The sequence below is a fragment of the Miniopterus schreibersii genome (genome assembly GCF_964146895.1).
Source record: "Miniopterus schreibersii genome assembly, chromosome: 1".
NCBI lineage: Eukaryota > Metazoa > Chordata > Mammalia > Chiroptera > Miniopteridae > Miniopterus > Miniopterus schreibersii.
The window spans coordinates 178,940,963-178,963,116 of record NC_138101.1 but is presented as its reverse complement, the minus strand read 5'-3'; the positions used below and the strand labels follow the sequence as shown (position 1 = coordinate 178,963,116).

The window sequence follows — 22,154 nt, the reverse complement described above, 5'->3', positions numbered from 1 at the left end:
TTAATGGGTACAGAGTTTTTATTTGGTATGATAAAAAAGTTCTGGATATGTATAGTGGTGATGGAGACACAACGTTATGAATGTACTTTATGCCACTGAATTAATGTCACACTTAAAAATGGTTAAAATGTTAAATTTTATGTTACATATATTTTACTACTAAACAAACAGCGAGTTGTGTGTCTAATACAGTTTGACTTAATGTTATGTTTATTTTATCACAAAATAAATAAATAGTGGGTTGCGTGTTCTGTAGAGTTGGATTGATGTCTAGGGGAAATTATAAGATTATCTTGGGATAGAAAAGGCCTACAGTTAAATAGGGGGGAAATAGGGTGTTTGTCAATCTGGTAGTCATAACTCAACAAGTGGCTATTATCATTTGTGTTAGTGGACTGTTTTGTTTCATTTTAATTATGCTCAAAGTTATTATTTGTGGAATAACAGATTATTAAACAATGGTCTACTTTTTAACTTTTAGATTTAATAGACAAGAATCTGAATGAAATGAAGGGTTTTCTTCCCTGGCCTGAAAGTAGGCAGTAGAGACCCCAACTAAGGTGATAGAACTCCAGAATGACCAATTCTTCCTCTGCAATGTACTACCCTTGGGAACTGTCCTACAACAATTGTCCTACCATTTCTTATTCACAGCCAGCCCAAAGACTTTTTTTGTAAAGCAGTTGTTCATATTTTCTACAAAGATACAGTATAGCAAAATGGTTTAAAACTTACATTTGGAACCAAACATCCTGGCTTAGTGTCTTTTCTTTGAGAAGAGCTAATTGACCTTTTGTAAAGTTATCTAATCTCTTTATGCCTCACCTTTTAAATTCATCTGTAAAATGTAATAATCACTTCATGTGAGAAGATTGAGGTAACGTATGTAAAGTACGCAGCAGAATACCTGGTACATATTTAATGCTCAATAAATATTAGGTGTTGCTGCTACTATTACTGCTGTTATTCATAAACACGCTCAAGGTCCAGACCTGGAAACGAGTCCACAAGAAGGCATTTCTTGTTTAACTTTCTAAGGCTTTTATTTTATTTATTTATTTTTAAAAAATATCTTTATTGATTTCAGAGAGAGGAAAGGAGAGGGAGAGAGAGAGATAGAAACATCAATGATGAGAGAGTTATTGATCGGCTGCAGCCTGCAACCCGGGCATGTGCCCTGACCGGGAATCAAACCCTGATCGCCTGGATCCTAGGGTGACGCTTAACCACTGAGCCACGCCTGGCCGGGCTCTAAGGCTTTGATACTAGGCACTCTTTCTCTCCCAGTCCTATGGAAAAGGGGATGTCATTCTTATGCCATATTTAGTTTTTTTGCGTTTGAGACTTCTAAATTTTGAGACTAAGCAACCCATTTTAATCTTGCTACTGTAAACCCAAATTAATTTCAGACTGAGGTAAAGAGTAAAGAGCATTTATATGAGCATAAGAAGCTGCAACCCAGGATACACGATTCAGGTAGCGACCTAGATTGTGCTCTGGGGAGAACAAAGAGAAGGATTCGTAAAGGCAAAAATCACAAAATGTAATTCTTTCATGCAAATGAAGGATTACTGGCTAGGTTTACCAGGCCTGGTTAGTTCTGATATGCAAATAAGGGAGGCAAAAACTACAAGAAAAGAGATAAAGTCCATATGTGTCTACAGAAGGGTTGTTCCAGGATATTGATGACTCAGCCTTGAGCTGAGTTTAGCAACAGATTTAGCAGCTTAATAGCAGCTCTGAGAACTGAGGCTCAAAGGTGCATAGGCTGCAAAGGCCCTACTTTCTTAATAGCCTCCTGACTCCATTTTAGTCCCTCGTCCCTCCCCCCCTCCCCACACACCATTATTAGTGCCTCCAGTTTAGATATGTGTTTCACACCACATTTTAAAATTTATTTTTTTTAAGCCTATTGAGTCTAGGTCTTTTTCTTTGACTTCTCCCCTTAATCCTATTTGGATCGTAGATTCTGAGAACTGAGTTAATTATATCCTTCAGCCCCATAAAGACATTGTCATCATCAGTACAAGCAAGATCCTTTTTTGGTTTCATTTTTACCCTTCATTTCTAACCTCATCCTGTATCCTTCCCTAATAGCTACTGACTCTAATGTGTCTCCACATGCCCTTAAATATGCATGCATTTTGGTAAGTAGGTAATACTGTTTTGTGTGCATGAGTTTTTAATTAATGAGAAGATATTGTGCTATTAATATCAACATCAAATTCTAAACCTCCATTATTTTATATATGATTATTCAATGCTTCTAACTTTTAACTATATTTTAGTTACCAGTTCCCCAAAGAATGGACACCTAGATTACAATCAGTTTTACACCATCACAAAACATCCTGCGATTAACATATTCTTACATCCCCCTTTATAGATAGGATGATCACATTGATCCAAACTGAGATGCTTGTGAAATTGAAGGGGAATATTTTGATTACAGGTGTGTATATCAGGACTACCAACAAACCAGGATATGTGGTCCACCCTGTTCATTGTTCTAGGACACAGCCAATAAATCAGCAGATATGCAGTGGGGTAGTCCTTCCCCTTTTGTTTCCAGCTGATATCTGTTGCAGTTGATTGGTGAATGTGTTGGACTTATTATTGCTTATTTTTAATACCATTCTTTCTAGATAGTAGTTATGAGGGAGAATGTCTGGGTCACAGGTTATAGACATACTTAAAAGTTTGAGTTCCAGTCCAGTCTTATCCTATTAATAGATAGATGGACTTTTTCATCTCTGTCTTCCCGTATTTCAGGTTTATTCACATTCGTACCGTGTAGTTATTCATCCTTTATCAGACTATCTGGTTTTGGGCTGTACCAGGTACTACTAATTTGCTAACAACTACTCTTAGTGCAGTTAATATAGCAGCTCTGTAGTTTATAAGGATTTTTTCAGATTTGTTAAGGTAATTGGACCCTAACAATTACCTTTTGAGATAGAGAGGGCAGCATTTGTAATTGTTATGTTACAGAAAATGAAGCAGAGGATCAGAGGTATAATGACTTTTTTTAGTCCGCATATCTGTTAAGTTACGGAGTTGAATTTGTGAGCAGGTCTTCTGATTTTCATTTGCTTCTGCAAAATCTGAAAGGGACAGGGAAAAGGGTCAATTTCTGTTTGTGGTTAAAGCAAGGGCTGTCCAGTTTAGCTTTATGTCTTTCTCAGAACATAACACAGTGCCTGACACATGGCAAATCATCAGTGCTTTTTTTATTTATTGCTTGATTTTTGAGAGAGAGAGACACACACACACTGATTGGTTGTTCCACTTATTTATGCATTCATTGGTTGATTCTTGTATGTGCCGGCCCTGACTGGAGATCAAATCCATAACCTTGGCTTATCTGAATGCTCTAACCAACTGAGCTACCTGGCCAGGGCCAATCACCAGTAATTTTTAATGAACAAATGAACTGGGGATTATGCAGATATCCATAGGGCCCAGATTTGAATTGGTAATGTTGCTGCTACTCAGTGCTTTGGTGATTTCTGTTTATTGCGGCAATGCAAGTGAGTCCAGTTCTGTAAATGTTCTGGCCGAAGAAAGGGATTTCACATCAATCAGTCTAGGAATTCTCATGTTAAGTGGTGTGGTTCATTTACAACCGAAACAGCAGTAGGATGTAAACATGCCTGTATAATGTGATTTCTGGAGGGAGTAGACTGTACTTGTTTGTTTATAGAAAATTTCAGTAAGATTTCTTCTGCTCTTCTTGTTTAGACACTGTCCTGTAAGTTTAGATAACCAGAAGCAAAGTCCCTCCTCTTTCTTACTACTGTATTGCATTCATCTGCTTAACACATGCTTCCTACCCAAGATTCCCAGAGGCAGCTGTAGTGCTTACTGAGGATGCTGGATTTCATTGAAAGATTTTTCTCCAAATAGTTTGTTCTAGTATTGAGAATGGCTGGTTGGCCTGAGCCACCTACCTCAAACCTGTCACAGTTTTGAAATCATTTCAAAGCCTTCCATAAGGTAGTCTCCACCTACCTTTCCACCTTATCTCAAATAACCACTCACCATCCCTTTTCCAATCCCGGCCACCCACTATAATACAAATTAAGAGTTTTCTAAGAGAAACCATATAGTAACTTACATTTTTTATACCCTACCCTTCAAGGAAGTTGAAGTGGTCGTCTTCCAGAAGTAGTTCTATCATGTATCGTAAATCCTTCTTTTCATTCTCTAGCCACAGATATTCTGTGCACAACTTATGCTATTTAAGTGAAATATTTCCTGCGGCTTCTCTCTTCAGCCATGCATTTTCTTAAATAACAGATTAATTTTCTAGTGCTTATATTAATATTATGAGCTTTACATGCAAGTTCTCATCCCACCAATGAGGAGAACTTTTAGAAAGCCCACTTATGTCTCTCTAAGTATCTGCTTTCTATTGAAACCAGTAGTAGGCTAGTGATTATGGCTAGTCCTTCCAATTGTGCTACCAGATTTTTGATTTTTAATTGTTTCCAAACTATCTCCTTTCTCTTTGCACTGTGCTTTGACTTATACAGTACCTGACATAAAGAAAACCCTAGGGAAGTTCTGTTTTTTTCTTTTCTTTTTAATGCATAGGTAAAATCCCTTTATAACAATGGTTTTCATAAACTGAAATCCTTCCCACAACTTAGTGGTTGGTCCATTGAAATAGTACTTTGGTAGTCAGTTTTCTTCTTCTTCCTTTATTTTATTACGTTAAAAACACTTAAATGATACCTACTCTCTGAACAGATTTTTAAGTGTAAAATACACTATTGTTATCTGTAGGCACAATGTTGTACATCATATATCTAGAACTTACTGTTGTGTAACTGAAATTTTATGCCCGTGCCTGTTTAATATAGTCACTCTTAGAAGCGAAGGATAGAATGGTGGTCACCAGGGGCTGGAGCAAAGGGGAAATGGGCGTTGCTAATCATTGAGTAGTCAGGCTTCTTCTGCACATAAAACTTAGCAATCATTGTCCCCAAGTATATGGTTGTTTGCACTTGAGGTAGAAAAGGAAAAAAGAGTGAATTTGGTGATTTAGTTTATCATGAAGCATCACTTGCTTTTCTAATTCTAGGTTTCCTGCCAACACTTACACTACTGCCCCCTCAACTTAAAATAGAAAAAATAAATGAGACTACCAAGACCATTTCTTCCAAAACACCGCCATACCCAAAGTCTCCCAAAGGTTGGGAGAAGTATGGAAGGGAAAGTTTGGTTAGGAATCTCTCTTCCACTAAATTAGGAATTTTATTTGCCAATTAGTTAAAAGCGGAGCTGCTTCTCATGAACACAGCTAACCCTGTTACATTAAGGAAAGACAAGAATTGGGTTCACTGAATGCCATCAACAGAATCAGAATCACATCTTAAAATAATCACCATTATTCTGTCACTGAGTTAGCACAGATCTTTATTTATATTCAACAAACCATGTTGGTCACTGTGTTCGTATTTTTAGTTCTACCTGATCTGAGTGGGCAACTCTAGATTCTCCTAGCCTCTGTTGGTGATAACTCTTCGCTGACCTTGCCCATGAGTGTTCACCAGCTACATCAGTCTGCCTCACCAGCCTCCCCTCTCTACTAGGCCTTTCCTCTCTCTTTCTCTTCTTCTCTAATCCCTTTCTTTTTCTTCACCCCTGTCTCCTTCACAACTCCTTCATGATTTTCTCTGGGCTGGGCTTCAACATCGTCGGTGGGACAGATCAGCAGTATGTCTCCAACGACAGTGGCATCTACGTCAGCCGCATCAAAGAGAATGGGGCTGCGGCCCTGGATGGGCGGCTCCAGGAGGGTGATAAGATCCTCTCGGTGAGAACTGGCTTCGGCCTCCTTCAGTGTCCCTTGCTCCCTAGACCCTGCTTCCTACTCCTAGCGCCTTCCTTGGTAAGATTCCTGCCTGCCTTTTTGGATCAGGAAATATCCAATTTGTAGAGTTCAGTGGGAGGGACCTTGATCAGTGATCTTTTCCAGCCCTGCCCTAGAATATGGAGTATATTAACTCGCTTGATAGACAAAGCAAAATTAAGTCCAGAGTGTGAAGTTACTTACCCAAGTTCAAAAACATGAAGCAGGGTTGAGGGACTGGTGGGTGGGGGGAGGAACTTAAAATCCACAATTTTTGTTGTTCTTCCGTTATACTTTATCACTTCCTCTTTGTAGAATAAAAGATTAATGTCTCCCTTTACACCAGAAGCAGCAAAAAAAGAATGTAGGAATTGTGTTCATTTTAGACTCAGAGCCCTTTTTCTACCCATTATTAATATAAAAAATTGGAATGCAGTCTGATTTGGATATCTGTCCACTGTGCTCCCATTTCATTCTGCTAATGCCTCGGGTAAGACCCTTACTACATGGTAACCATTAATTTTATTGTTTTCTGGAAGTTCCTAAGGCAGGGACCACATCTTTTTTTAACCTTTTACATTCTAGCACAGTGTTTAATATGTATTTAACAAATAAAACAAGTTAGTAAATTCAGGCAAGCCCAAGCAAGGTTGGCTGATGAGAATATAAATAAAACATCATGGATGGTAATATCCCACTGTAGTCCTTCTCACTGATCATTTTCCCTCTTTTTAGTCCATTAAGCTTCTGGACCCCATTTATTAATCTGTTGAGATAGAGACAATGATAGTGTAACCTACCCTTTATCTCAAAGGATATTGAGAAGTTAAGAAGCAGATTTCCTATAGCTCCAAGGAGGCAGACATTCTAAAGACATGAAATCAACTTGAGTGGTACATGAAGGAAAACTTGACAGGGGTTAAAATAAAGGTGTAGCATGTAGTTAGAAACTATACAGTCCCATATTTTGACACAAGAGGGACTTGAAAAGTATAAGGGTTAAGAAAGCCATCTTATTTGGAAAGCTTTGGTTAAAGGTATATTATTGAAAAATGAGAACGGTTGGAAGTTTTTCAGCACCATAGACTAAGCAGTATGCTGAGAACTTTAAACTTATTTAATATTGTAGTAACCTTATGAGTTAGGTACAATTATTATGCCTATTTTGCAGCTAAGAAAGCTGAGGCTTGGTAAGGTCAAGCAGCTTGCCCAGGGTCACACAAGTAGTAAGTGCAGAGAGGCTAAAACTTAGGCCTGTCTGAATTTGGAGCCTGTACTCTTTTTTTTCTTCTTTTTAAAAAATTTTATTGATTTTAGAGAGAAGGGAGAGGGAGAGAGAGGAAGGGAGAGGGAGAGAGAGATAGAAACATCGATGAGAGAGAGACATTGGTCATCTGCCTCCTGCACACCTCTTACTGGGGATCGAGCCAGCACCCCGAGCGTGGACCCGGACCTGGTATCAAACTGGTGGCCTCCTGGTGTGTGGGACGGTGCTCGACCGCCGAGCCACAGCAGCCAGGAGGAGCCTGTACTCTTAACCAGCTACTATACTGCCTCCTAACAGGTCAATGGGAAGCTAGGATTAGTTATCCTAAACAGAAAGTTGCGTGGTGAGTTAATAGTAGATTTTATGTAAAAACGGTTTTATATAAAAATGGAAATTAGTCTTTCTATAAAGGGTAGAATTGGATAAGGAAGAAAGGACTTAAACTTCAGTGTGAGAGAATTTGTTGGACAGCAGCCGAGATGAAGAGCCATCGCCCCACAGAGAAATTATCACAAAGCCACTCTAGTTGTTAAAAAGGGTAGGACATGAATGTCGAGGAGAGAAGTAGATGTCTAAATAACTTAGTTCGCTTGACTTTAAAATTCATAGCAAAGAGGATTTCACTTTATCAAAATACAAGATATTATGAAGATCTATACAAGGTATTAAGTATTACAAATATACATAAAACACATTACAAAGAATGATTCCAGTTTATGTTCTGTCCAATAAGGAAAAGACATGTGAAAGAAGGGAGAGGAAAATGCAAGTTAGATATGGAGAGAGATAAAGAAGACAGAGAAAGAGGAAACGGTGGAGCATATATAGATAGAAAACGCCAGCATATCCTCTCCATTCTATCCAGATCTATAGCCGTTGACTCCAGTTTCCCTTCCAAGAGTTTGCTCCAAAATTACTCTTTCTAGATCCCATTCCTTAAGAAAGAGTGACTCTCTTGTCTCACCATCCTGTTCCCTCTTTATCCTTGAGTGAACTAGTTAGCCATTAATTATTAAACAATTAACATCTATGCTTTAGCTCACTTTATCCCTTTGACGTACTTGAGTACTTTTTATTGGCTTTGGAGTCTCTATAAAATGATGCCAAGTTATTTATTAGCCTATATTCCCATTCTTTTTGTTGTTGTTGTTAATCCTCACTCGAGGATATTTTTTCCATTGATTTTTAGGGAGGGAGGCAGAGGGAGGGAAACATCAATGTGAAAGAGACACCTTGATTGGTTGCCTCCTGCATACGCCTTGGCCAGGATGGGGGATTGAACCCACAACCCAGGTATGTGCCCTTGACTGGGAATCGAGCCACACGCCCTTTGGTGCATGGGCCAACACTCTAACTACTGACTGAGCCACACCTGCCAGGGCCCCATTTAGTCTTTATGGACTTTCCTATTCTCCTCACATGGGTCCCTGTTGTAAAATATGCCCTAATTCTTTCTTTTAACTTTTGCTAGATAATCAAACTAAGAGTATGCCCCTTCCTCAGCACACAATCGTTTTGGATAACTAATAGAAGTATCATTACATTATCTAGATTTCTTGTGAGTTATTATTGACCATTAATTGAATCTTTGCATTTCTCCCCAAATCCCAATGTTTTGTCTTCATTTCAAGTTCTAAAATTAAATAACTGCATATTTTATTATGCAGTTTTCCCTTTCTCATCAAAAGTGAAGTTTAATTTTTTGTGATCACTGTGGATGGTTTAAACTGAAAAGAAAGAAAAAAATTTCTTTAATAAATGTAAATGATATTTAAGATTTAGGCCCTATTACATCTGATAACCATGAAACAAAAAAACAGATATTACCAATAGAAGAACAGACCTGGGCTGAGATGAGGGCAAGAGATTCCTTATCCAAAGTTCATTTGTGTGTGTGTGTGTGTGTGTGTGTGTGTGTGTGTGTGATGGCAAGGATGGTTTAATATTTGTATAGGTTACCAGGGACTCTGGGGGAAATTTACTTTTGTGGGGAAAAGAAAAGTCAGCTGTATAGGTTTCTCATTTTTCCCATGTGTCTGCCTAAATGAAGAGAGGTGGGTAGTCAAGAATAGTGAGTCGTCAGTGAACTATACATTTTTATAAAGCTTAGGGTGATATAGCTAGTTATTGTACTGCACAGATGAGTGTATCATTTTGACCACACCCCTTAGATAACAATGGCACAGATCAGGCCGTTAGTCAGCTGCATTTCATATTCTGTTCAAATGCACTTATTAATTTGGTGGATGAAAGAGTTGAGTAGTCATCAACATTTATCAACTATTGTACTTGATGGCCTGCAGAGCACTGTGCCAGGTGCTATGGAAAATCAAAGAAAATAAAAGACTTGTTTCTGCCCTCAGCTTAGAAATCAATAGGAAAGACCCACCAGAAATCCTCATCCAATCAGCTGCAGAGACATTGAAATATACAGAATCCTTTAGACAAAGTACCTCTAAGGAAGAGTCTTTGTCTTGTCATCTCTGTACCTCCAGCATGTAGGCCTGAGGCTGACACAGAGTAAGTATCTAGTAAGTTACTTGCTCTGTGAATAAATTATAGCATGATTGACATTTTGGGTTGGGCCTGATTAATTGGAACAGGATAATATTTTTCCTTCAATTTTGATGGAAAAAGAGACATCCCCCCTCCCCAAAGTTGCAGTTCATTTCAGGATCTTGGTAAAAAATTAAAATATCCAGAGTATAATCTGAGGTCAGTGCTTATTAAATTGAGCCCATTTTTTCCTCTACGTCTTACACATCTCCATTTATATTATCCTATAGTTAATAGAGTTCTTGTAACTAACATCCTGAGATAATGCTAGATTATCCTGAGGCAATTCAAAATGATTAATCGTCAAAGAAAACTAATTTTAACTCAGTTTATTCATTTCCTAAGGCAGGAAATAGGAAACTCGTTTTTAAAGACTGCTAACAACCATAGTTAAAGCAAAACATTTGTGTTTTCCCATCAGAGCACCTAGAGTACCACCATCCCAATTTGCCGAACATTTAGTAAAATTTTCTAGCATATTGCAAATCTGCCATATCTCAGGTTCAGTAAAAAACTTACTATGCCATGAGTTACGGAAGCTGAAGTAGTAAGTTTAGGAGTGTTCTAAGATTTCTCAGTTGAGTAGCTCTTGGTACTAGAAGTGAGGTCCCAGACTATCTGGCCGTCACCCAGAAGTCTGTTACCAATGCAGAGTCCCAGGAACCTTCCTAGACCTGCGTTATAACAAGATCCCTGGGTGAGTGTGAATAAAGTGTGAGAAGCACTGCTCTAGGCAAATATCTTTCAAGCCTTTTAAATTATTACCTATAATAGGAAATACACGTGTGCCTATGGGGGCACAAACACACACACAATTAAAGCAAAGTTTAACAAAATAATAATTCTATATGTGATGATTTCTGATATGTTGTGTTTTCTTCTCATTTCACTTTTTAAAAATTAAATACTGGATTGCCTTCACTGTCTTCTGTAATAGGTCAACAGACCATATATTGTTTTAAAAATCACTACTGCAGTAAATGGAAAATCATTGATGAAATCTGTGGATGCATAGAATATGTATTAAATAGGGTAAATAGAGTGGGTATGGCAACCAGTGAGAAGACTATTTCAGGCATTTTAGGTTAGAGCTAACTCAAACTTCAGGATCACCTGGAGGGCTTTTTTAAAGCACAGAATACTAGGATAGGGCCTAATAATTTTCACGTGAAGCAAGTTCTCCAGTTACTGCTAATGCTGCGGACTCTGGGACCACACTGAGACCCTCTGGTCTGTATTAGTAAAGATGGTGATAAAGAAAGTGGATATCACATATGTTTAGGGGTAAAGCTTACAGAACTTGGTGGTTAATCAGTATGAGCTGGAATCTGTAAAAACACGTAGAGGAGGTAAATATTAGAAAGCAAATTTGTCTTTGTAGTAGAGATGACATTGTCAAGAAAGAAAGAATCATAATTTGTTTTATGGGGTTGCTTTACCTTGGGCAAAGGATGAGAAATGGTTCTTTAAAAAAAGAATCCCCTTTGCATTTCTAAAAGACCTCTTATTTGGGGTTTTATTTATTTATTTATTTATTTATTTATTTATTTATTTATAAGCAATTAGAGTAAAAGTCCTCTTATATTAGAATACCGTTGGGCTTAACTAGGAGGGTCAAAAGACATAATTAGTATAATGTGCCCATGCCCTGTATAGCACCTTCTTTTGCCTGATGTCACCAATATCTTTCTTCCTGTTAGCAGAAGGAGGCTCAGCAGAGGACCAAGTTTACATACACACTGAGTCATTGGTGGGTAAAGCTTCTAATAGGGCCCAGGCTTTTCAGCTTTGTGTCATACTGAGAATATGTCAGTCAGGCTTTGTGTAGTTATGGCTTTTTCAGGGTGTACTCTGCAACCAAGCCTCAGGAAATCACGTGACACTTATGCTCAAGTGTTATTCAACACTATTCATGTATTATAGGGATTATAATGATGAGTTGAGATAGGAGCTCTCCAAGTTATTTACAGTAGAATGTAAAGTGATTATGATATAAGGCAGAGTCTGGTTTGAGCTTTAAGATGGTTATATAGTACAGAGAGTCAAGGGAGCATATCAGTCACATCTAGAACAACCTTGTCAGTGAAGTGGCAGTTAACTAAATTGCTTTTCTAATGCTACTTCAATATATTCAAATGAATAAAAATATTAATATACGATCACATTATATTTTTATACAACTCTAAATTTTTTCAATGTGTTATGTACAGGCGTGTCCCAAAAGAATGTCTACTCACTTTAACAGCTGATAGCTCAATTTTGAAAATGGAATGTATTTTAATAAACACTGCCTTTATAATTATTCAAAGTGTGTGTATACATTTTTGGGGGAACACCCTATATTAGATACAAATGAAACTGCAGAATCAAGAAAAATTCAATTTACAGCATTAACGTGATGGATGGTTCCATACTAATGAGATAAAATCCCTGCTTACAGTGTAAATTTCTATAGTTGAGCGTTTTAAAGTGAGGGTTTTGAGGCCAGGCAGCTTGAGTTTGAATCCTGATTTTGTTGCTCCCATTGTATATGCCCCTGCACAAGTTGTATAGCCTCTCTAGTTTTATCAATAAAATGGGGCTCCTAGCTTATGGGACTGTTGTGAAGACTGAATAAATTCGTACACGTAAAATGAATGGACAGCTCCAGAGATGATGATAAATATGCAGTGGTTCCTGGCGATTATCACTGACTACTGTGGCAAAGATTATTTTGAACTCAGTATATATTTTTAAATCCTCATCTGAGGATATGTTTTTATTGATTTTTTTTTTTTTTAGAGAGAGAGGGAGAAAGAGAGAGAGAAACATCGATGTGGGAGAGAAACTTTGATCAGTTGCCTCCAATATGCACCCTGACTGGGGATCAAACCTGCAACCTAGGTATGTAGGACAACACTCCAGCCAACAGCCACCCGGCCAGGGTTGAACTCAGTATTCTTGCCGTTGAATGTCACATAGTTCTCTCACTTGCATTCATATTACTATGAAACTTGTCTCTGATATTGAGCTATGACATATCTGGCACTTTGTTAACAGAACTGCATCATTAACTTATTTGTCTATCTCTGAGAGAAAGTAAATACATACCTATTTCTTTAAATGAGAAATACAGTTATCATATGGGCTAAATTAGGTAAGTGAGTATTCTCACTGCAGCAATCTCACACCTATTCTCTCCCCAGGAATTAACTTAAAAATCAAGTCATTGAGAATGACTCAATTCAGAAAACTTGAAGTTCTTTCCCTGTGGCCTATCTACAAAAAAAAACAAAAACAAAAAAATGGGTGTGGCTCAGCGGTTGAGCATCGACCTAGGATCCAGGAGATCTTGGTTCGATTCCTGGTCAGGGCACATGCCCAGGTTTCGGCTCAATCCCCAGTGGGGGACGTGCAGGAGGCAACCAATCAATGACTCTCTCTCATCGTTGATGTTTCTATCTCTCTCTCCCTCTCTCTTCTTCTCTCTGAAATCAATAAAGATGTATATTTTTTTAAAAGATCCTTTCCCTGCCTATTAATTTTTATTTTTTAAAAAATGATGTGATCAGAACATGGTTTGGTAGCATGAAATCAAAGTCCATCAATTTAGAAAATCTTGTATTCATTTCTATACTATGGGTACCAGGTCTGATTTTATTTAAGATCAATCTTGGAAGATAAATAGAATTGTTTTAAAGGAAAGGGTATTCAGATGGTGGATATAGCTTAAGCACAGGTATGAAAGTAAGAATATATGTTTTTTGTCTCGGGGTCAATAAGTTATGTGATTTAGCTAAAGCAAAGGATATGTGAAAGGGAGTAATGAGAGGTTAAATTAGGAAGGTAGATTCCAGCCATTTCCTGGAGGACTTTGCATATCAGAATGAGAAATCAGGCATGTACTCTTCCCTCCCCTGTTCCTACTTCTGCTTTTATTTTTGAGCCATAAAGTGCTATAAACAGAATTGTGCTTTAGAAAGATTGGTCTGGAGACATAGTGTTTGAATAGGGTGGTATGGGGGAGTACCCAGAGAAAAGTAAATCAGAAAGAAGATTACAATAGTTCAACTAAAAGTATCCACAGCCTAAAGAGAGAGGTAATAGAAAGAAAATAATAGCATATGAGGAATGTCATTATGTTAGACTACAGGATTTTGCAATATATTATATGTGAATATTGACAGAATGGGGAGAGTTTAAAACTATTATCAAAATTTTAGCCTGAAGGGATGGTAGTGGCAATAAGAAGGAAGTTGGGATAGTCTGGTTTTGTGGAAAGTAATAAAGAGGCCTTGGAAGTGTTGAATTGGGGCCTAGCAGAATATCGAAGTACAGGTACCCAACAGGAAATTAGGTAAATCTGGAAGTAGAAGTAGGGATACAAATTTGGGGGTTGTCTTGAAGATTACAGTTGACCTTGTGAAAGATCACATGGGAGAAAAAGTAAGATGACAAGAGACAGCTGACACAGGAATATTAAGAGGGAAGGAAGAGGAAAGGAATTAGGAAGGGAATAGTGAAGAACCAAGAGAGCCAAGTATTCATAACCGACAGGGGAGAGCTGCAGAATGGGGAGGTGGTCTGGAGCCTGCAAAGGGGGCTGTAGGATTTGATTATTGGAATTCACTGCATAACGTTGAAGCCCAAGGCTTATGCCAAGTGGTGACTAATGTGGAGTAGAAGTAATTAGTAGTAGTAGGAACTATTAATTTGGGAAGGCCAAACTGTTGGTAGATGAATTCACCAAGGATATTGGCAGGAGATAGAGTGGAAGGACTACGACAAACCCCTAGGAGAAGGAACACTGTCAAGGAAGACAGAGGGTTCAAAAAGTCAATGACTTGGGCTTCCACTGAGCAGAGAAGAGTCGGTGAGTCAAAGTGGAGGAGTAGTGCAGAAAGAATGATAAAATGCAGGGCACTTTCAGCTTCCTTCCGGTGTTTAAAAACCCTAATCCTAGCTTCTACACTTACTATGTCTTTGGGTAAATTACCTAACCTTGCTAAGCTTCAGTTTCTTCATCTGTGAAAACAAGATAAAAATAGTGTCTGCCTGATAGGATTATTGTGAGAATTAAATTAGATAATTCATAATGTAAAGCATGTAGCACAGAGCCTGCCGAGTAAACATGTTAGATAGATGTTTTTGCTGCTGCTGCTGTTGGTGACGTTGACATGTGTAACGGATAGGTAGTTCTTGCATAAAGTGGGCTGTGCTGTGTCACTGAGTGCAGCATAGGATAGATAGCACTGTAGCCAGTGTCACTCCTGACACTAAAAAGTATTAATACCAGTGGTTCTTCACATCTCTCACCTCTAAGTGGTAAGACTGACCTACCCAGAAGCATGTTTGTATTATCACAGAAACATGTTTTTTGGTAAACTTGAGGAGGATAGGAGTGTTAATGGGATCAAGGGAAATTGTTCACAATAGAACAAGACCAACAGAATGGGCCAGTAGATTTGTACCACACCAAAATAAATTGTGGGAGAGTTTCATATAATTATATTTCTGGAGTTGAAGGTGGCAATACCAGGGATTAGAAATAAACCTGGAAGACCATGCTAGCTGTAGAAAGCTAGGCCGATGCTTATGGAAAACATACAAATACAGCAAAAAGAATTCCAGGTGTCCAAATGAGACAGGCCATAAGAGCTAAGATGAAAGGGAGACTACCTTTTTTTTTTTTTAAGTTAAGTGATCTTCACATGGCCCATGGAACTTCAATTTTAGGAAAACATAGCTTTGAAAACAGTTATGCTGAGTTCTAAGGGACTTTACCCATTCTCCTAACCCTTGGAATTTGCTCTTGTAGGAGTTTGTTTTTTAAATGTTTGGTCACACGAAAGTAAATCTTTGACTTCAGAGAGTTTACATTCTACCACTTACTACTTTTTCTTGCTGTTTTCCACAGGTAAATGGCCAAGACCTAAAGAACCTGCTGCACCAGGATGCTGTAAACCTCTTTCGTAACGCAGGCTATGCCGTGTCCCTGAGAGTGCAGCACAGGGTAGGTGTCGTGTAGGTGTCGTGTTATTTGCTGCTAGGAACCTGGCACCAGGCTTTTGTACCTTTCTTGTGAATAAACCCTGTGATGTACTCTTCAGTGGTGTGTTTGGCTTTTTTTCCTTTCGCTCCCATTCTTTTTTTTCTTGTTAATCCTTACCCGAGGATATTTTTTCCAATGCTTTTCAGAGAGAGAGTGGGAGGGAGGGAGGGAGGGGAGAGAGAGGGACATCGATTGGTTGTCTCCCACACGCACTCCGACTGGGGGCAGGGAGCGAACCCACAACCCAGGTATGTGCCCTTGAACCCTCTACCCTTCGGTGTGCAGGCCGACACTAACCACTGGGACACACAGGCCAGGGCCACTCCCGCTCTTTTGAACAGCTTGTGTGGCAAGGGTCTTCTGGAACTCTGCTTATCATCAAAGGAAATTCATCACAGTATCTTTTGCAACCCAGGTCCTAGCTTCAAGGTAATGTACCTTAAAGATAAAACTTGACAACCAAATTGAAATAAATGGGGGAAAAATACCACCACAATCAGTTTTTCAGTAGAGAAGGAAAACATATGTCTGCCATTGAACATTCTTGTTTATAAAACTCTAAGTACAAAGATGGTGGGCTTTCTCATGCCTACTCACTGTGTGCTTTTCCCTTTCACCTCCACGAACCATTTACTTATCAGTTTGGTGATGCTCCTGACCAAAGCCCTGATGCTCAAAGGTGAGCTCCAGGAGAACGGAAAATGGAATTCAGGATTCAGTCAAGGCAGCACCTATCCCTGTATCCACTTCTTAGGTCAGGTGTCTTATAATTTGAATGATGGAAAGAGAAGCCTATAGACATAATTCCTCCCATAGCAAGGATTTTGGGGGCATTTGCAACACAGGTTCAAGGTGTCTTTAAAGTTCTTTTCTCTTAACTTGATGCCTGGATGTGATTTCTTTTTACTGACTTACCTCTGAATCTGTTTACCTCCATTCCATACAGATTTCACCTTTGTCCGTGTCCAGTGTTACACAATAGGGGATGAAGGACACAACCGCATCTTAGAAGGGAGTGGGTGCCTTTTGAGAATTGTAAAGTATTTCCAAATAATGGCATTACACCGATGTGCAACTTACGGTTAGATAACAGATCATTTAAATAACATCGCTCAGATCTGCTCTTATTGTACTCTAATGACTGATAATCTTTCTAAGTAAACGTTCTAGGAAGATGGACGTCCCCCCTCATCCCGCCCAGTAATTTTCAGGTTTCTTATAGGATCGATGGACTTCATTTCATATCTTCATTTCCTGATATGATACACGTAGAACTTGGTGGAAGCAGTACAAAAGCAGAAAGGTGTTATCTGATTTACCTTCAGGGTTCCGTTAGGTCAGTAGCACAGCAAAGTCAGATGCCTCCCCATAAGACTTACTTTGTTTCCAACAAATTGGTGACATTGATGTATCAAGTAAGAACAAACGGAGAGGACACCCTCTGCTAGGTAGTGCCTGGATTTGCAGCTTTGGGTAGTCTAGAGACTGTAGACCCAAGTAATGTGTCAACCCAGATATTTCAGTTGTTGTAAACACACATTGGTCACTAGAGTTAACATTTCTCTTTCCCTTCCAGTTACAGGTGCAAAATGGGCCTATAGGACATCGAGGTGAAGGGGAGCCGAGTGGTATTCCCATACCTATGGTGCTGGTGCCATTGTTTGCCCTCGCCATGGTAGCAGCCTGGGCCTTCATGAGATACCGGCAACAACTTTGAAAAGCTTGCTTTCTCCCAGTGCTCCTGATGAGGAGAACATTTCTTCCTTTCTCTCATCCTCCCTGCCATTCTCCCATATCTTTCCCTCACTTTGCATAGCTCACACATGATTTAAAGAGACTGCTTCCCAGCCTAGAACCTTGCTGTTCAAAATCTCCAAGTCCTCGTTTTCTAATGGGAGAGGAAAGGCATTGTTTGAAGGAAAGCTGAAGAAAAGACTTGCTTAGAACAAATGAGGAGTTGGACATTTTACTAGGACCGCCAGTAGAAGTTCAGCTACAGCCAAAGAGGGAAAAGTCCAGTCTTCCCGTCACCATGGTGATACGTATTTTCTTAGCTGGCATGCTGCAAAGGCCAGCGGTGTGATATAAGAGGAAGAGAGGATTTTTCTTTTTAATGATCTTCCTTGGGAAGTTTTTGTGGTCTTTATTTACTTTCTGACAACATACTTGGGTGCCTGTATCAAACAAAACATAATGAGGAGACCATTTTTACTTTTTAAAAAACAAATATATATCTACACATGTATACACATATATGCATAAATGATAGTATAACAGTGATGCCTTATGGAGAGGTAAAGAGGTAGAAAGCTGCCCTGGTTTCTAAGTTCCTGATGTAAGGGATGATCTTAATTGAGGGAGTGAGAGAGAGCCTGACAGGATGCCCAATCTGAGTCATTAAAAAAAAAAAACACACAAAAAACTAAAGCAACTAATTTAAAATCTTAGAATTCTTATTTCTTCTCATAATAATTAAGGTGAAATTGAGGCAAAATTCCATAATCCAGCTTTGCGCATGTCAATCTGTTCGAAAACCTTTGAGATTTAAAGATAAATCTTGCCAATCTCTGGTCTGCCCTAGTGACTTTTTTGATACCTTACAGTCCTGTGAAAGTATCAGCTGGAATGATTGTGGTCAGAGCACTAGTGATGGGGCCAAACCAACCCAAAGAAAAAACTCTAAAAAGAAAGAAGATAGTGCCTCCAAGGTGGTGCCCGAGCGCTCAGGCTATCAGCCAGTCTTTCCGGTTTCTAGTAACAGGCAAATCTTAGCGAAGGAACTGCTCCTGGGCAGCATGGGCATGAAACCAGCCGTGCTTCTGATTCAGTTCAGTTTAGAGGGTTTGGATTGCTAGTTGTTGTTTTTTTAAAAAAAAGTTCTTAACACTGGGCTTTTAATGAATGAACAATTTTGTGGGGAAGGGAAGAAAAGGTTTGTTTGTTTAGGAGGGAGGGAAGCTCCGTAGGGAAACCTTGAGGGAAGGATGCGGAGGAATGGATGCTGGGGAATACTAAGGCTAATAAGAAGGTAGGGACATCCTGGTTATGTGCTGCTGAAGGGTGGTTTTAAAGCACTCAGGAGAGCTGGCCCAAGGCTAATTTCCTGGCTTCAAGAAAATCATTTCCATAGTCCAAATATACCGGCTAGACCATCGGCCTTATGCATACAATCTTGACAACAAGAGTATGAGGACTTTCCCTCGGATGATCAGTTGTGTCTGTTTTTTAGCTCAGATGATCTAGCAGGTATTTTACAAATGTTGATTGTACATCAGCTTTGTTAATACACTTTTACAGAGTAGTAAAATACATATAGCCTCCATCCTAAAGGGATTTTTGGTTCCAGTTTGGAAGAGAACACCTATACACATAAAACGTAATTGGCCTCATAGTCAGGGCAGTGTAAGTTGGTGTCAGATTTATATTGCAGACAACAAAAGGGAAGAGTTACTGAGAATTGAGACACTTGAGAGAGTTCCATGGAGGAAGGGGACAACTTAAGGACCCTTTAGGAGCTCACAGTCTAGTTAGGAGAATTTGTAAGTAGATGAGAAATTAAAAGTATATATATCATCAGGTTAAATAACAGTTGAAAACACTAATAAAAGAAATAGTACTGTTCACAACACGTAGCAAAAAAAGATATGCAGACAGCCATCACTTTTTTTTTTTTTTTTTAAAGGTATTCAGAAAAAGAAAGCTGGCATATAATGACATGAGGCCAGAGTGGAAAGGGAAGGCTTTTAAAAATAAAAATCCCAGTAAGACCTCGCCTCTGGGTCAGCTATTCCTATAGGGAGAAAATGGCTTTAAACAATGCTGGTGTGACTCGTGCCTTTAAACCTGAACTGTTCACTTAGACAACTGCATTTGTACGTTCCACAGAGAAACACAGTATTTTAGTTCTCGCCTCAACTGCCCCACTGTGGAGGCAGCCTCTTGGGCTCTCCTTGTATCTGGAGGTATGTGCAGCCACTTCTGCAGTGGGCCTACTTGCCTCCCAGGATGCACCTCAGGGTTTGGACATTAACTCTTGAGAAGACCTGGGACATACATACCAAAGGAAGCAAAATGGCAAGCAAGAAGAAAAGCTATTTTTAGTTTTTTATTGGTTTGTGTAAATAAAGAGAACACCTATCCCATCACTGTTAGAAGTTTTGCTTCGGTTAATAATAGGGATTCTGATGCACTTTAATAATTTTGGTTTTCTCTGGATTTAAATAGCATCTAAGGGTCAATAACATTTTAGGCAGGTGTGCTATATTTTTATTTCTGATTCTCTAGACTACATTATCATAGATAAGATGTCAGAGTCTATTGTAAGTCATTTAAAAAAGTCTATGCTCTTTATAAATTGAATCTAATATTCCTGTCACTTTATAGAGTGTATCTAATTATTCCCACCACCTAAATTACTGTGTTCAAAGTTTAAAAAAAAAAAAAGTATTTTTAAGACCATGTACTTAGGACACTTTTCTATAGTTAGCCAGTATACATATAACCCTAATAAGACATTGTTTGCGTCAGTCGTCTGTTTCCTTTTCCTGCCAAGTTTTATCTGTGCTAATTGATTTAATTAATCATACCATCTAGCCATGTATAGTGGAACAGGGAAATTAATATTTGTTACTGCATCCTGTGCCAGTTATTGTATTATAAACCCTGGTTGGTAGCACTATTTGTTCATGCCTCACAACTCTGAGATCTAAGTATTGTTATAAAGACACCATAGAAAAGAGGACAAGATTACTCCTTCGGATTACATACGTGGAAATAACAGAATCAGGATTTAAACTCGGGGCCACAGGTGCGCCAGCAATGACATTTCCTCACTGGCAGTGCTTCTCAAAGTGAGGTCTCTGGTCAAAAGCATCAGCATCACCTGGAAACTTGCTTTTAGAAAAGCAAATTCTTGGGCTTTATCCCAGACCTACTGACTCAGAAACTGAGTAGGGTACCCAGCAATCTGTGTTTTAACAAGCTCTCCAGGGGATTCTGTGCACACTATAGTTTGAGAGTCCCTGGGGCAGAACAAAGGTGGAAAAGGGCCGAAGACTCCAGTTTGCAGTCTACAAAGCTGAAGGAGATAAAAAGAAGTCCTGAAGCTGGAGAGGAGCCATGAGAGCCAAGCATCCTTGGAAGTCACAGGAGGAGGGCATTTAAGAAGGAGATACTGTTGTCAAATGCTATAGGAAGTTTAGTACCAGTTGGGGCATTTGTACTACTTTACAAAGTGGGACCTTGTGCAAGCCTCTTAATCTTTCTGAGCCTCAATGTGCTCACCTGCTAAATGAATATGCACTCATGCTCTTTCAAACTTTATAAAGTTTTTGAGTGAATCAAATTAGATATTAGATGTCAATTATGGAATCATACAAAGATTCATGAAGTAACTAATCTTTTCATACCATAAGCCATTAGATCTGGCCATAGTTCTAAAGCCTGACCTCAGTGCTAAAGTCTTCAAGATTGGTGATTTTGATAACTCTCATGTATCTGCATGAGTTAAGTGATGATAGAGCAGATACTGGAGGATAATGTACCTAGAGATCAAGAACATAACCAGTCCTGAGGGACTGGATTGGGTGGTGGAGATGCCTTGTTTCCTGCATGTAAATTTTTATATCTTCCCACTTGGAAGTGTGACAGTTATAATGGCTGAGTAAACATTTTGATTGTTTATTACATTGGAAATGCACAGATGGGATTTGAGTCATATTTCAGAGAAGATAGTAGAGGCCATACTGATGAGCTATTTTGTGTGTGGGTTTTTTGTTGTTTTTTGAGAACTAAAAAAATGATGACAAATGTGACTCTGATTTAACAGATAAAGAAACTGAGGTAGCCTGGCAGGTGTGGCTCAGGAGTTGAGCATCGACCTAGGATCCAGGAGATCGAGGATTGATTCCCGGTCAGGGCACATGCCCGGGTTTCAGGCTCGATCTTCAGTGGGGGGTGTGCAGGAGGCAACTGATCAATGACTCTCAACATTGATGTTTCTACCTCTCTGTTCCTCTCTCTGAAATCAATAAAAATATATTTAAAAAAAGAAACTGATTTATACAAGTAGTGATACTTAAGGTGGGCACTAAACAGACAATAGAGTTTCCCACCTATATAATAATATTCAATTGGTGCTTAAATTCCTCATTGACCCCAAATTTGTCTCCTGACAATTTTCCAGCATACTTGAAGTTCTTACAATTTAGTTGCATTTTCAGGGTCATCTCAAGTTTCTCAATAAATGCTTATTAGAACGATTGAACAAATGAGAGGCTGAAGACGTATTCACTTAACTTGAATACATGCTTCATCTGGAAGGGGTGACAGATGATTAGCTATAGTATTACCTAGAGTATATGTGTATTATTTAATCCATTATTAACCTCTAGCTGAGTACAAAAGCTTTATTGAAGTTGGATCCAGTATGGTGATGTTTTTGT

General features: G+C 38.9%; 1 protein-coding gene across 1 annotated transcript in view; it reads left to right on the top strand.

The window, feature by feature from the left end:
* The window catches only part of LOC308549103 (synaptojanin-2-binding protein-like), a 35,622-nt gene extending 15,764 nt beyond the window's left edge, over nt 1–19,858 (top strand). The window contains exons 2-4 of the mRNA XM_081121426.1: nt 5,715–5,821; nt 15,577–15,672; nt 17,288–19,858. Of these exons, the coding sequence (XP_080977552.1) occupies nt 5,715–5,821; nt 15,577–15,672; nt 17,288–17,428 (344 nt within the window). The 3' untranslated portion in view covers nt 17,429–19,858. The remainder of the gene's footprint in view (nt 1–5,714; nt 5,822–15,576; nt 15,673–17,287) is intronic.
* Nucleotides 19,859–22,154: the final 2,296 nt, after the last annotated feature.